Raw genomic sequence first — 15,659 nt, 5'->3', positions numbered from 1 at the left:
TATTATATTGTTTCTGGATTGGGTTATATGATATACTTGCCTAATGCTAATTAGCATAGATTGCATTTCTATTTCTTATGTATAGTTATTGCCATTCTACAAGATTTTCTGGTCACATAGGAGCTGAATTATGAACATTAAGCTATGAGGTAGCACTTTCTACAATAAGAAGCCATCTTTTGGTGTGAAAACATGTATATGGCAGACAAATTGGGTCATGAGATGCCTGGTGGAATAGTTTTGATGTCTTCTCAGAGTCTGAGATCAATGAAAATGACATGCATAATGTGAAATCAGAGACAAATAAAGGAACCCCACAGATTATTATCTACTTCAGCTTTTGGAAGATAAGCATGCTATATTGCTATATTGCCCATTTCCTTATAAAGCTTGTATCTACAGTCCTAGCCTAAAAATTATTGGGGAATATCTCTTACTATTTTAGGTAAAGAGTCAAATTACTTAACTGTTTTGATAGCCTTAGCTATCTGTTCAACATTGTAAGTGGGGATTATGTTTCCACTATTGCCTTACAGCTAAGTTGATCTAAAAAGCAGGAATCTTTTATTGCACAAGTTTCTGATCATTAGTACCATCATGACATTAAGAGCTTAATCTACATTGATATCTCAAATATTTTGCTATTCTGATTTGAGAATCAGTTGAATAGGATGATCCTGAATTCCTTATTAACTTAGGACTTGTGGAGAACAGTTTACACTTAGAAAGATGCAGGAAAGAGTGTTACTTCTTGATTAATCTGTTTAATTTTCTTATCAATAGTGCATATGCTAAATGCTTTGGTTAAAGAACTCAGGCTCTGAGATTTAAAGGGATATCATTTTTGGTATTAATGCTTGATATCAACATGTTGGTTTATTCATCTAGAAGAAGTTCAATTTCCTATTTGTTGCTCTTTATTCTACAACAGGTCCTAAAGGAGGGATGCATAGGTAGTGGAGTGAAGAGATACACTAACATGGTATGGTACTTCTCTCCTATTTTTCCCTTTTATGTCACTTGTCTTAGGCATCCACATAATTGATTCACTCCTATAGTATCATATCTTTTCATTTTCTTTGATTGGTCTTTATGTGGAGGTCAATGATAGACACCACATATATCTGGGGACCCTCCCACTTGCTGAGCCATTAAGCCACTCAAAGATATTGAACACCTTCTCAAGCATGGGGTCAATGGGCCTATTGTTTCAATCTTTATGGGCCCCTAATAATCAATGACACAGTATTTGATTACAAATAGAGGTAATGCAGCACTCCTGTCCTTCTTTTGCATATTGATGTACTTTTTGAAAACTCGGCAATCTTATGATTGCCGAGTTTTCAAAAAGTACACCAATTTTGTAATAAACTTAGAAGGTGTACTAAAACCATAATATTTTGGTGAAAGTGCACTAGCTACTTCAATTTGCCAGTGTTAATATATATAATATCACACTGATTGAAGTTAAAAACTTTGATGAAGCCACTGTTTAAACACAGTGATAAATTTAAGCACTTTTTCTTTTTCCTCTGTGGGGGAAGCAGAGGCTAGGACATGTACTAGTTGTAATTTTGGTAATTCAGTGCAGTGAATCATTTGATCAAAAGCACTTCACTGACTTGTCAAATCCTCATTTGTGCAAACCTTATGTGTCGTTTATACAAGCATTTGGTTGTACTATAGCTAAAATTTCTCAGTCAGTGAAAGTGTCCTTCGCCTGATAAAACCTCAGGGTTGTACCTTAAATTTGGAATTTTTTTCACCTTAAAGCCATATCACTTTATGGAGAGGGGAAGGAATAAAAAACTAAAACTAAAAGATATGCACAGAGTATGCAGGGTTGTAAACTTTGGAGAAAAGTTCAGTGGTAGAAACCTCAATCAATCAAATCTTCTTCTCTCTTTTCTGTGTTATTATTAATAGAAATGGCACACTCAAGTTAAGTGGGCCAAACCAAAACACAACTCACTAATCAGCCAAAAAAGAAAAACTGAGGTTGCCACAAATATTCAATGTGACTCAGTTTTTTTGAGTCTAAGTTACATAAGAAAATTTCCCTGAACTTCAAAAGCTATGAATCACAACATTTAGAAGTGTAGATAAGATCAATAGGCCATTCAATATAGGCATATAGCATTACTACATTCCCTATTTACCTTGAGTAATATACTATTTTGCTTGCTTACCCTTTAAGGATATATTTGTCTCACTTTTGGTTTTTGGCCTTATTTTCACTTTACCATGTTTGTTTAAACATTTCACCTGAGTAAGTTCATTTGTGAACATTGTTTCTGTCTCCCTTTTTCTCTCATTGCGTGTTATTTATAGTTTGCATACATATCCAACTGCACAAAACAGACCATTAAAAACAAATCTGACTACAGCAGAGTAGGGACCATGGCTTCTTGCCTTGCCCAAAATTTAATTTTGTCTTGAGCTTTTCCTTCTCTTACACTTGATTTTCATCCACATGTTTAAAGGTTCATCAGTGATAAATACATTATGCATAAGAGACAACTAGGTGGAGTCTATATGGTATAGAAACAAAATTTGAAATATCAGGTCATGTTTGATTTGATTCTTTTCTCTTAGTTGATGATAAGTTTTTACTCATAATCATCAAAAGTTAACTTATTTTTACTCTTTTTTTTTTAAAATTTTGTGTTTGAAGGAAGTAGTGACAATAAGATGGTTGTTTCCACATTTTCTGTCATAAAAGTTTACAAATAGAAAACAAAATAGTATTTTGTAATTATAAGTAAGAGTGAAAATTAATAAAGAAAATATCTTGGAAAATATCACTCAAACATATGTTACCAACAAGGCATTAGTCTAGTGGTGTAAAGTCCTACTGGATTTCCAAGGTCGATGGTTCGATTCTTGTGAGCGACACTTGTTGTGAGAGACATTCACGAACCCCGAAAGAGATTAGTTCTCTACCTGAAAAAGTAAGGAGATACTCTCAATAGTAAAAAAAAAAAAAAAAAGATATGTTGGCCAATGTAGCAAATGTATAAATTAATAATATACCTCTACTTGGAAGTGGAAGCAAGTAGCATATGATTTGATGTATAGCTTAAAGTTTAATTAGGGAAAAAAAGAGAAAAAAGTGGGTTTGAAACATCTTGGGTTGTGTTATGTATCTATCTATCTATCAAGTCAAATAGCAGCACAAGATAACTTTGCACCATACCCTCCAATGCATATATATTATGATGAGCCCTTATGAAAAATCTTCAGGCAGAATCTGTATAGTGGCAAATAGATTCCTTATATTTGATTTCCCATGACCAAAATTCTCCATTTAGCACTGTGATGACATCACATAGCTATATTTTAGTGTGCCATATTTTACCTCTACCTTCCATACCTTACCCTCTGCACTGTCTTCTGTTTTCAACCACTACTCTCCACCTTTCTCTGTGTTTACTTATTGCTTCTCAGCTGTTTTGGTGTGAAAGTTTGGTATGAAAATCAGGGATTTTTTTCAACCCTCTCTCTCTCTCTCTCTTTGCTCCTTACCCTTTATTTCTCTTTCCCTTTTAGGCAGGGTTTGAGGGTAGAATCTGACAAGTGGTAATTTTGGTCAATTCTTGGGTGTTGCATCAACATATCTTTATCTTTGGTGATTTCTCATGTGGTTGACATCGGGAGGACATCTTATGTTTCACAATGTGTGTCACTTCAGCTGTGATTGGTTGAAAAAATGTATTTAAGTTAAAAATTTAATTATTAACTATTTTTCTGACCAATCATAACTCGTAACACATGAACTGATACATATGGTGATTTCATTAACATCCTCACCATGTTGCTATCACACATCCACGCATTGAATTAATTGATGCAACTTTAACTTTCACAATACATAATCAAAATTAAATGTAGACAACATTTATTGTCATATGTTTTTTTCCTTTCATATTTTTAAATAACATATTGTATGCAGTATGCCTTAGGCATTTCGGTATTGAAAATTTCGAATAGAGAATATCTAGACGATACTTTTTGAGATAGTTTTGTTACCTTTGCAGTTTTGTTGGTTTTGAATTTGAATCAACATCATTCATGCATGTCTTCATCCTATTTCCTATTTAAGATATTTTAATTTATTTTTATTAATTAATAATTATGTATGCTATTTTAAATTTATTGTGCTTGTAATCCTATTTCTTCATTATGATTGATTCCCTTGTTGGACAAAATGTGCATAATTTATCGTCTATGTGATGTTATGGTGTTGGATGACTTATTATAAAGCAATAAGTTTTAGATACCAAAATGGAGAAATTATACAATAATGCTTTTGTAGCACCATAAATACATAGTTTGCCAAAGATTTTTACCATTCATTTTAAACTAACTTGCCCAAATTTGATTTTATTAATTTAAACTTACCAAAATGATACAAGAGGAAAATAATCCCTCAAATTCATGAAAACAATGTAGTGTCGGAATTGTGAAGAGAGATAAACAACTACTACTTGTGACTTGAGAATGACATGAAGAGACTAATATAATAGCCACCCACTAAATAGAAAGGCTAACCTAGCTAGTTGACTTTGATATCTAGCATGTTTGATGAGTACTTTTTCACCAAAGTTTGAGATCTAGTTCAACCATAGGTTGGAATAATAGCCTTTAAACATGTCTTTCATTATCCTTAATCATGTTATTTAATTACAATGCTTTTTAAGTAAGGCCCACAAACAAATTGGTTTGGATAAACCAAAATTATGTAGTTTGATCTTGTCTTTTCTTCATGCTTTCAACCACGTGTCAATTGGCATACCACATAAACATCTAACACAATTTTATGTCATATTGCCCCTTATTTTATAACAAATCAAATGTACCTAAATATATATATATGTATGTGTATAAGTTGAAACTTCAAAATTTTAAAAGTCCTCAGGGAAACATTGATTTTGCTTAGTCTATATTAAGTTTTCGCCCATTATTATTTTTTTCTCTTCTTGTCCCAAATAGTTCGGTTTCCTTATTAATCAAAGAAGTGAAATCAATTTAATGAATTGAAGACATATTGATTAAACCTCACATGGCACATAATAAGGGGAGATGCTCGAAGTTCCAATACAAAAATGGAGAATTCTACTTAACAGAATTTAATAGTGTACACTTTGACTTAATTCTCCTATATTTATATACATTTTGTCATATGCTTTTTATATATTGAAGAAGGATATAATAAAATTCATATAACATTAGTTAGAAGCCTCATCATATATTGGGTCATTTTTCTTATATATAATAAAGAACCATCATACAAAAAATTACGCATACTTAATAACTTAAAGTATAAAATATAATCAAAATTTCAATTTGATAATCAATAATATTAATTAAAAAAACATATTAGAAGAATACAAAATTACCCTATTCATAGTATAATTATCCCTTTCCCTCTGACTTATAAGAGCCAAAGTTCATTGGGAACATGCCCCCTCTTGTGTTCACACCTTAGTTGATAAATGATAATTGATATGCTTGATTAAAAGGGAACATGAAGATCCCATAAAAGTAATAAAAAAATAAATTAGCTACTAAGATACATTTCCCGAATATAAGACAGGAAGGATCCTCTATAATTTTCAACATGAGCCCAATTATAAGCTTATAATAAAGAACAACAATTAAGTACCCAAAAAAGATACTAATATAGAACAATTGCTTTCATAAGTTCAAGTCAATAACATCATCATTAATTAAAGATATACCTTACACCTGAAGTTGGAAAATTAAAATATTATCTAGTAGAACCTAGCTAGTGTGGTTGTTGATGTATTATGTGATGGTGAGGGTTTGAAGTAGAAGAATAATTAGAAGGTTGATTATGGTGATGATAAAAATGGTGTGTATTTGTACCCTGTGTTGATGACATATTATAGGAGCTTAAGGTTTCAGAATCATTTTGAGGTTCACATTCCATGTTCACTCCAAACAACCTCAACACCCTGGAACTAGAACTGGAACTGTTCCCCACTTCTGTCTTTTGCTTCTGACCTTCTTGGGACCCACCACCTGTAACATTATGTCACGTGCATTAGCCTATGCTTTTAATTTTTAATATATCGTTCGGCCACTAAAATCATGATATATCATATTTAATCATTTTCTATAAAAATATTACTAGAATTAAACAAAATACTACATGTTTCATACTTTTATTGGCCGAAGGCGATAAGTTATCTTGTGGTATGAATGGAATATTATACAATTTGTTTTCATTTCAATATTTTTGCATTAAAATTTGGATGGATTGATAATGACATCAAGTGATGGAAACAAAATTACACGACCTGCAAGTTTTTGCTATAAATGTGAATTTCATCTTTACTATGTTAAATTCAATGCATTAAAGTCGCGTGTGGTTCACGCAGAACATGTTACAGACCAGATTTTTTTTTGAGAAATCTGAACCCTGAACAGATAAATCGTATAACTGAAACTACACTCCTTCGTGGAAAGAAGTAACCACATTTATATAGAAAAACTACCTTTGCATAGTACCACCATGAGTATAAATGTATAGTAATTGTTTTATTTGCTTCTCTTTTTTTTTCAAATAATTTTAAACCAAGAATGTTACTAGCTACTACATTTTTTAACAGAGAAAAATGTAAAAGTCATAAAGAGAAAAAAAATGATTTGGAGGAAGTTTGAAAAAATGCATGATGCTACTGTAAGTAGACTATGTAGCACAGTAAATGGGTTGAAATTAGTAAATATTAGAAACATTAGAACATGAACTTAATGATGAGTCACGAAAATTAAAAAGATTTAATATGTATGCCCGACATAGTAAGTATTTTTTATATTTGACAAATCTCCATCATTGATATGTTAATTATTATTGACTTTCAAATAAAAATATTACAAATCAATAATAAATGATGTACTAGTAGTGTAAAATACTGTACACTATCAATACAAAAATTTTAAATTCAAATTAAAATTAAAGAAGATACCCCATTTTAAAATGTGCTATAAGTTTTGATTCACCCATTAATATAAAATTGTAATATCTATATAGTATTAGTATAAAAATTTATATATAATCATTTAAAGAGTTCATAATGAATAGATATAAATGGTACATAATATAAAAAGTCGATAATAATTAAATATGAATGATAGATGATATAATGTTATGATTGAGAGATGATATAATGTTATGAATGAGAGAGTGAATGAGGTAGAGACCTTCATGAAGAGAGTCAACTTGGTATGCAAAGTGATGATGATGCGCAGGATAAGAAGGATGCGCAGAATAGAACCCTCTGGTCCACCCTTGAGTTACACCACCATTCCCATTCTTACTACCATCGTTAATACAATTACCATCACCACTACTTCCAACCTTGCTACCATGCGCCACAGGCACCGTGGAGCCACCGTAGACATGGCGGCGCCTCCACCCAATAAAAAGGCGGTTAGCATGAGCACGGTGTCGCTGAAACAAAACAACGTCGCCAGCATCGAGTCTCTTATCCTTAACATAACGACTCCACCCTTTGGTTAAAACATAGCTTTGGCTACTATTCCAATACGAGTAACGAAACCTCCAACACTTCCCTGACTCGTCCTCGAAACTCAGCAACAACCCTCTGCTCTCAACCGAGTCACCACCACCGAGTGGGAAATACTTCTCAGCATGTTGTTTTGGAATCACAAGACGGTTCAGTTTTCCAACATCACTTGGTGTCAATGCTTTTTCAAACATCCCTTCTTTTTCTTCTTCAACTGTTTCTTCTTCTTCTTCTTCTTCGTAGAGTGGTAGCTGAGTGTTTTCAACGTCGTCATCGTTGTGGTTTTGGTTGTTAAGGTTAAAGAAAGGGTTATTGGGTTTTGGGTGTGTTCTTGAACCTTCTTGTTGTTGAGTCCACCATAGAGTTGTTGCTTGTGTTGTATCTTGTGAGAAATGGTTTAAAGACATGTTTTTTCTTCTTCTTCTGTGAGTTAGGGTTCAAAAGATGAGATTTTTAGTGATTGTGGATGAGGGAAAGATAATGAAGGGAAGCGATTTCTGAAAGAGTGGGTGAGTCGCTATTTGATGGAGAAAGAAATGTTTGTGTGAGAGATAGAAATGTATGAGTAAGTACAAAGAGTACTACTTTATGTGGGAAATGTGTTAAAGTGTGTTGCTTATGTATACTATATATATATATATCAGGAAGAAGCAAAAATAGTTTATATTTTTATTATTAAAATCAGGATTTATTACTTTATTTTACCAATAATGTACTTCTATCAACTTTGCTAATTAATCCTTCAAGATGTAAATATTATTAAAATAAATTTGTCTATACCAATAAAAGTATAAAAGAAATTTTAAAAGTACAACACATACCAAATTAATATGTGATATTGCAATTAAATGATTGATTTAACATGGATATATTGAAAGTGTAAGTGCTTTTCACTATCAACAAATTATTCAACATTCATATGTTAGCTAGTATTGACTTTCAAAACAAAAGTAATACAAATCAATGTTGAATGATATGTCAATAATATAAAAAACTTTATACTGTTGTCAGTGTATAAATTTTAAACTCTGGAATGATTTACATTTAATTATCAATGGTCCAAACAAAATGATTTCTACAAGGTAGTAAATATATTTTTTCAGTTTTTAATATGTTAAATTTTGTTATTATCATTAAATATTTATTGTTATTTATTTACAAAAACCACTATCTTTGACTATTTGGTAACACTTTTTTTAAAGAAGAAATAATTTAAACTATGTTCATTATATGTGTAATAAGCTTTTTACTTATTGAATATTTCATTTTTTTTTAAAGATATTAATGTATTTGCTTATTTATATAAAATCATCTATAATACCTTATACATACTTTTTCTTTATTAGGATTCAAGCAATGCGCCAATGCATTGCATGTAATGGTTATCAAAGTTAGGTAATAAGAAATGTTTCGACCTAGTTCGAGGGTCAAGATATTATGCCAGTGGTAGATAGATAGCTTGGATCCTCACTCTTATTGTTCTATAATGGTGGCAAATCCTCATTGGGAGAAATCACGCAATCTTGACATAAGTATATAAGAGCAATGTATCACTTCATGTATAGTAAATATAGCCGGTAGAAAAATATTTAATAATTATAATTTTAATTTAAATAATTTTTTTCCGATCAATCAGAAATAATGGTACATAGAATGATATAATAAGTGGGTGTGGTAACAATACAAAATGGTTATGTACGTCACTAATTCTAACCTAATACATTGTCGGATTACGTTTAGAGTTATATTACCTAGGCTATCACTTTTAATATCAATATGTTGCAATGTTGAATGCCTTGATTTGTATTTGTTTTTTGGTAATCCATAATTCTTTTAACGAGAGAATCAAGGGATTCAGAGAGAAACACAAAATCTAACATCTAATGATGCAGTTATGGATGAGGCGATTAAACAAGAAATCATAATATCACAGCCTAATTGAGTTTATTGACATGATAAGAAATAACTACATGTGGGATACTTTATATTTAATACATATTTAATACTCATTTTAGTCTCTAATATTTTTTAATCTTACTAGTTTAGCCATTAAAAAAAGATAAGACATAAAATGATCCCAAAATTTTTAAATGTCAATTAAATTAGTCATTTTAGCTTGTTTTACAACACTTGGTAGAAGCTAATTTTACCCAAAAAACTAATTTGACTCACATTTAAAAATTTTATGACCACTTTAAGTCTTTTCTTTTTTGACGGACTAAACTGATAAGATCAAAAAATATGAAGGCATAAAATAAATATTTACTCTTATATTTATTTTACACATTATTAAGGAGAATATATAAAATATCATGATAAATTGCGAAGATGAAATGATAAGATATATAACATGAAAGGAAAGGGGAATTTTGTTAGAAACAACAAAATTTAATGCCAAACCTTAAACGGCACTTAAAAATTATTGGAGGATGTAATAAATAAAATAGGATGTTTAAAAAATAAAATTGCTGGGAATTTATTACCTAAAGTGAATTGATTAATTAACTCCTGCTTGTATCTTACATATGTGCATTAATTTTAGCATGTTACACGGCCATAAATCTTTAAGCATTCTATATTGGACTTTCTATTTATATTTGTTAAGTTATATAAATAAATATTCACAAAAAATAATATATGTACTAATAGTATAAAATTCTTATAATGTGTGTATTATTCATCATTCATATATTATTTATTACTAACTCTTAAAAAAAATTAAAAGAGAGGGTTTAACTCTTGGAGTGAGTGAAAAAAATTTATTCCACATCTTAGTTATTCATTTTATGAAAATCTAATGATTATGAAGTAATGATTAATTCAATTCAAGTGAACTATTACATTTTTATATAATTTATGACTGTTACATTTTTGTAAATTACTCTTGAAATATCTGGACTCCCTCCCAAATTAATATATGTGAAGAATAAATAATGATTAAGCATGTTAAAAAATTCATGAAGATACAATAAGATAGTAGAATAATTTAAATTAGCAATGAGACATAAGTGGCAGAATCCAGCACTGTTAGTTGGTTGAATCTATAAATTCAAATCACCTTTTATACATTATATAGAAAGATATATATGAAGAAATATTACATTATATTTTATATGCGAATCTTCCAGAATTTATACCATCATATTATAGTTATATTTTATATGCGACTGTTCCAGAATTTATACCATCATATTGTAGTTAGAAGTACACTATTCAACATGTTACTTATCTGTTAAATATATCAAGTGAAATAATAATAATAATAATAACAATAATGCTTGTTTATGAGTTCACAAAAGGCGTACACATGTATCTAACTTCTACGTGAGACATACAAAGATTAAAAAAGTGAAATTATTACTGAATTGGGCCGAACATGTATATATATATATATATATTAATGAATCTTGAGAAAGAAAGAGATTCTACAGGTGAATAATTTCGTGTTATTAGAGACATACCATGTTACTAAATTGGCCAACAAATCAAGTGATGAGGACTTAGTAGTAATCATAATCTACTTCATCCCTAATTCTACCCAAAGGCCACTTTACCTATATACTAATACCACTTTATTTGCACACCGAATTCTATTTTTAATTTTGCCCAACAAAGTTGACTTTTTAATATTTATTATCATTTGTCTTTATTTGATCAAATCAATTTCATAGCTCCACTTTTTTTTTTTGTTAAAATGTGATGGTAATATTCTATAAAGTGATGGTTAAAAAGGTACACGGAGCTAGGCCATATTTTATTATACAATTTCCAATTAATAGTTTTGTTTTTATTTTTCATATGTCGTTTGCACTATGTGTATAATTGTGCTTTGGATCGAGGGCGCCGTACTTAATAATTTTGAGAAAATTAATAGAGCCAAAGCGGTGGTCCAGGTCTCATTTGGTTTGTATGTGTATGATGGACATGTATATGTATGTAATACATTTTTGATGTTTCATTCATTCAAATCACTCTAAAATATATTATCTTATGGATGAATGAGAGAGTAGTATTTTTATCACGTGCATTATGTTCTTTGGGATGGGGGAGATGGAGTTAGGGATGGATATGGGATGAGTTGATGACCGATCTAGGACTGTCTTGATTGAATATCAGAAAAGTGACACTCACGCTCAAGTCAATATTTGTAGACGACAATAAGTGATTAGAGAAAGTAGAGAGATGTAAAATTTGTTATACATCATGTGTGATGAACACTTGCACTAATCAGTGTTGTAAATATTGGTTCGTGTTGAATGGTTCAACTAATGAACTGATTCCAATATTGGGTACGGTATAATAATTATACTAGTCATACAATCATATCGGTTAAAACCAGCAAATCTAGATATTGGGGTTTGTGAGTCTCAGCCCATTTACCTTGGCTGACTCATTGGTTTATTGGCCACTCCTAATTTTCAATAAACTGTCATAAAATTAAATTGGATGTGTAATGGATAAGAGATAAAGAGTCCTAAAAACAATGGAGATGGTATGAGAAGAACAAAATATCCAATATGTCTCCTTTTTCAAATAAGAAGAGAGAGAGAATGAGATATGATTAGTTCAATTGATCGGATGAAAATGGAAGAGATTTTGATTAAAATCTTACATTTTGTTTATAAGCGTGGAGTGGATTTTAAATATAAAACATATATAAGACTAAGGTTTGCATATTTTTGTTCTCTACATTTATGGATAACAGCCTAACACTGATTTTAATTCATTTATTTTTTAAGGATGCAGCCCTACAAGTTAGCATTTTTCATCCACAAATGATAATGAAAAGTGGAATTAAAATAGACTAAAAATAAAGAAGATAAACTTAAAAAACACATATAGTAAAATTAGAATGAGCTATTACCAACATCAAAATTTGAACAAGCCATAAATGTTACAGCTAAGATCATATCTAACTTTTAAAAGATTATGATTGAGAATATTTTCCTCCGTTTAATCTAACCAAATAAGGAAATAATATTATCTCTCGTGCCATCTATTAAAATCCCATATATCATCCTTTAATTTGAACAAAAAAAACAATGTTGATGACAATTGAATGATAGTCAAAATAATTACATCTTATTTAAAAAAAGAAAAAGTGTTGAATTTGAGATATGAAGCTGCATAGTTTTACTTCCCGTGACAATAAACAATGTGGTGTTTTGTTTACTTCATCCTTTTAAAAAAATGTAAGAATCTACAAAAGAAATATAGCATCATTACTGTATGATTAAAGAAGCATAAAAATAGCTCTCCCACCGGTCTCTCCGACAAGAATCACTTGTCCCATAATTTTCTTGTCCCTTGTCTTGCATCAATCAAACTTCACAAAATATTGTTAAATATTAATTTCTGTTTTTATAATTTTTTTTAAATAAATAGAGCTTTGTCACACTCACTTGCATATTTGCAGTTCTGAAATAATCTATTATTCTAAAGTATATTATAAACCAATAACAATAAATAATAAAAAAATAAAAATTTTAATTTTTTAATTAATATATATGTTGTTATTGATTTGAGACATAGTTTATGATATATTTTCGGACAATAAATTTTTGTTCAACTCTCTCGTTAGAATAATCACAAGCTTCAGTGTGCACACACTTGCACTAGCTGTCTGCTTTCTTATCTAGTCTTATAGTTGTCTATCCCTGTATTATATTTTATATAAAGTTGTATTTTTTTTATTTAATATAGTTTTTTAGTTAGATTATGTCTTTTCTATGAGTTGGAGACAAAACCTCATCAGTTTCCAGGTAGATTCAAACACCCTTTACTTCCCTCAAAAGGTTGAACTGATTTGTATTAATTTAAGTACACGTTAGAGATAGAACCATATTAGTTATACATGTTGGGTTTTTTTTTTGGTTTTTTTCAAATTTTAATACAAACAACTCTCCTTCTGATTTAAATACATGTTAGACTATTCCTCTCATTGCCAATTAATTTTGAGAAGAAACCTTAAGATGATTAATATCCAGTATAGTGATGGATATGCTTCTACCTAGTTTGAGATTATCAAAACATAATAAGAAAAATGTTTATGGAATAAGAATCTCATGTCCTAAACCATATCCGTAAAAAGTACAGAAAAAATAGTGATTAATAAATGATATAATCTGTTACATGTTTTGGGCTAGCAGATCTTTATTCATGCTTATCATGCATCATGTCATGCAACTTCAATTTGGATTGGACGATCCCCAATATAGATATATAAAATCAGAAACACGTGGAATGCAATTAATTCCCAGAAGATGAAGTTGCTTGTATATGATGTAAATGCCGAAATCTGAAATATGATATAACATGGCTAAAGGTAATGGTTGTCCAAGTGAAGGAATCCTTGACCATGAAGAAAGACACAGGGTGGTCTTGGTGAGGAATCTGCCACGCTAATCCTTTTCATATAAAAATGTGAATAGTTTATTTATTCAGGGAGAACCATGGGGAACATAACAAGACCATAAGATATGTAAGAAAAGTAGGGCAGATATTGCTAACAAGGGAATATCATGTGCTGTATATACCATACAAAACCACACATTTAATATTTTCAATTTATGGCTATTCATCATTCCCTACGTAATATCTCATACCCATATTAAACAACAATAATATATGAACTCAAGTTATGAGTTTCAAACGGTGTCTCATTCTCTGATTCAAACAAATTAGAATGTTACATTTTGTTACGTTTTATTTGTAAAAAATTTCTTTTATTCATGTAATAATATGATATGAGTGAGAATCCACTTACTTCATAAGTTTTTTAAATTTACTTCACATTCTAGTCATCGATTCTACGGACATCTAATGGTTTAGATCTACTTACTAATTCAAACCATTGAATTCCCCTAAAATTGATGGTCAAGATCGAGAGTAAGTTGATATCTCCCCATATGTTATTGGTTTGAGACAGGAAATAAGATATCGTTAGAGACATGTGATCCATGTCCCAAAGATCTATTGTCCTTCCTAGATGTTGTCTCATATGTTATCCTTAACCAATGATAACGAAGAAAAAACAATAATAATAATAAATGTTTAAAATTTACATGACATATTTTCATTGGTCGAAGACATAATTTGGGACATGAAATAAATATTATTAGCTAGGGTTTTGCAAGATCTATGCTAGCCTTTGATATAATTAGAGTCTATGGCTCCCTTTTAGCATTAAATTACATGAAGACATATATATGTTCCTAGCTAGCTACACAAGCTTGTATTTTTATTATTTATAATAGGTTGTAATTTCTGTATTTTGTTTTCATTTGTTCACATTTTGGTAAACAAAGCCAGCGAGTATGGTTTATTGAGAGAAATTGTATGATTGGTTTAACTAGATATTTTGTCTCATGTAAGAGATAAGAGTGTCAGTTCCAGATGTAATAGTTCATTGTAGGAGTGATATATTCCAAAATCAACTTGTTAACAAAAGGCCAAAATGGATGTATGCAATCTATTATCTTGATACGTATCATGTATTAATTTACAATATATTTTCTAGGAGAAATATCAAAAAAGCACCTCCTAAACTAAACTAGTGTGCAATTTAGTATTTGAATTTGAAGAAAATGCAAAAATCATCACAACTTTTAATTCAGATGTAAAATAGCATATTCATAATTCAAAAGAAACTAATTTGGTCAATGTAGATTATGCAGAATGAGACAATTTTTTCAGGGGTTTTGGTCAGCTATACTATGTATAATTCTTTTGCTTTATCAATATAATTCTTTTGCTTGGAAAAATCATTTAAAACTAACCTCTTATGCATGAAATTTAGCCCTCAAACTTCAAAATCTTTATAAAAGGAGACTTTCAATTCAGTTTTCCACATGATATTTTTCATGAAATACTAGCATTTTAGACATTTAATGACTATTTTGTACTTAAACTCGAATTGAGGATTCTTTTGATCCATTTTTAAATTTAGTTACTAAATCACAAATCATGCTAACCAAAAATACATTTTCCATATCAAGTGAAATATTTTTACTATTATGAAATGATGACCACAACTTTTTAAAAGGTCTCCTTGTGAAAAAAATGCTAGATAATAAGGCTTTTTGGAAACCTTGAAGAAAAAATTGA

The 15,659-nt window shown here is 30.1% G+C and overlaps 1 protein-coding gene across 1 annotated transcript; it reads right to left on the bottom strand.

Moving 5' to 3' along the window:
- LOC109348305 (B3 domain-containing protein At2g36080-like) lies at nucleotides 5,773–8,149 on the bottom strand. Its single transcript, XM_019588688.1, has 2 exons — nucleotides 7,228–8,149; nucleotides 5,773–6,045 (listed from the first exon to the last, which is right to left on the bottom strand). Exons 1-2 carry the CDS (start codon nucleotides 7,958–7,960, stop codon nucleotides 5,789–5,791), a joined length of 990 nt encoding a protein of 329 aa, XP_019444233.1. The 5' UTR covers nucleotides 7,961–8,149; the 3' UTR covers nucleotides 5,773–5,788.

This window comes from Lupinus angustifolius, chromosome LG05 (assembly GCF_001865875.1).
Source record: "Lupinus angustifolius cultivar Tanjil chromosome LG05, LupAngTanjil_v1.0, whole genome shotgun sequence".
Lineage (NCBI taxonomy): Eukaryota > Viridiplantae > Streptophyta > Magnoliopsida > Fabales > Fabaceae > Lupinus > Lupinus angustifolius.
Note: the sequence above shows the minus strand (reverse complement) of the source record. Positions and strands in the feature narration are given on the sequence as shown.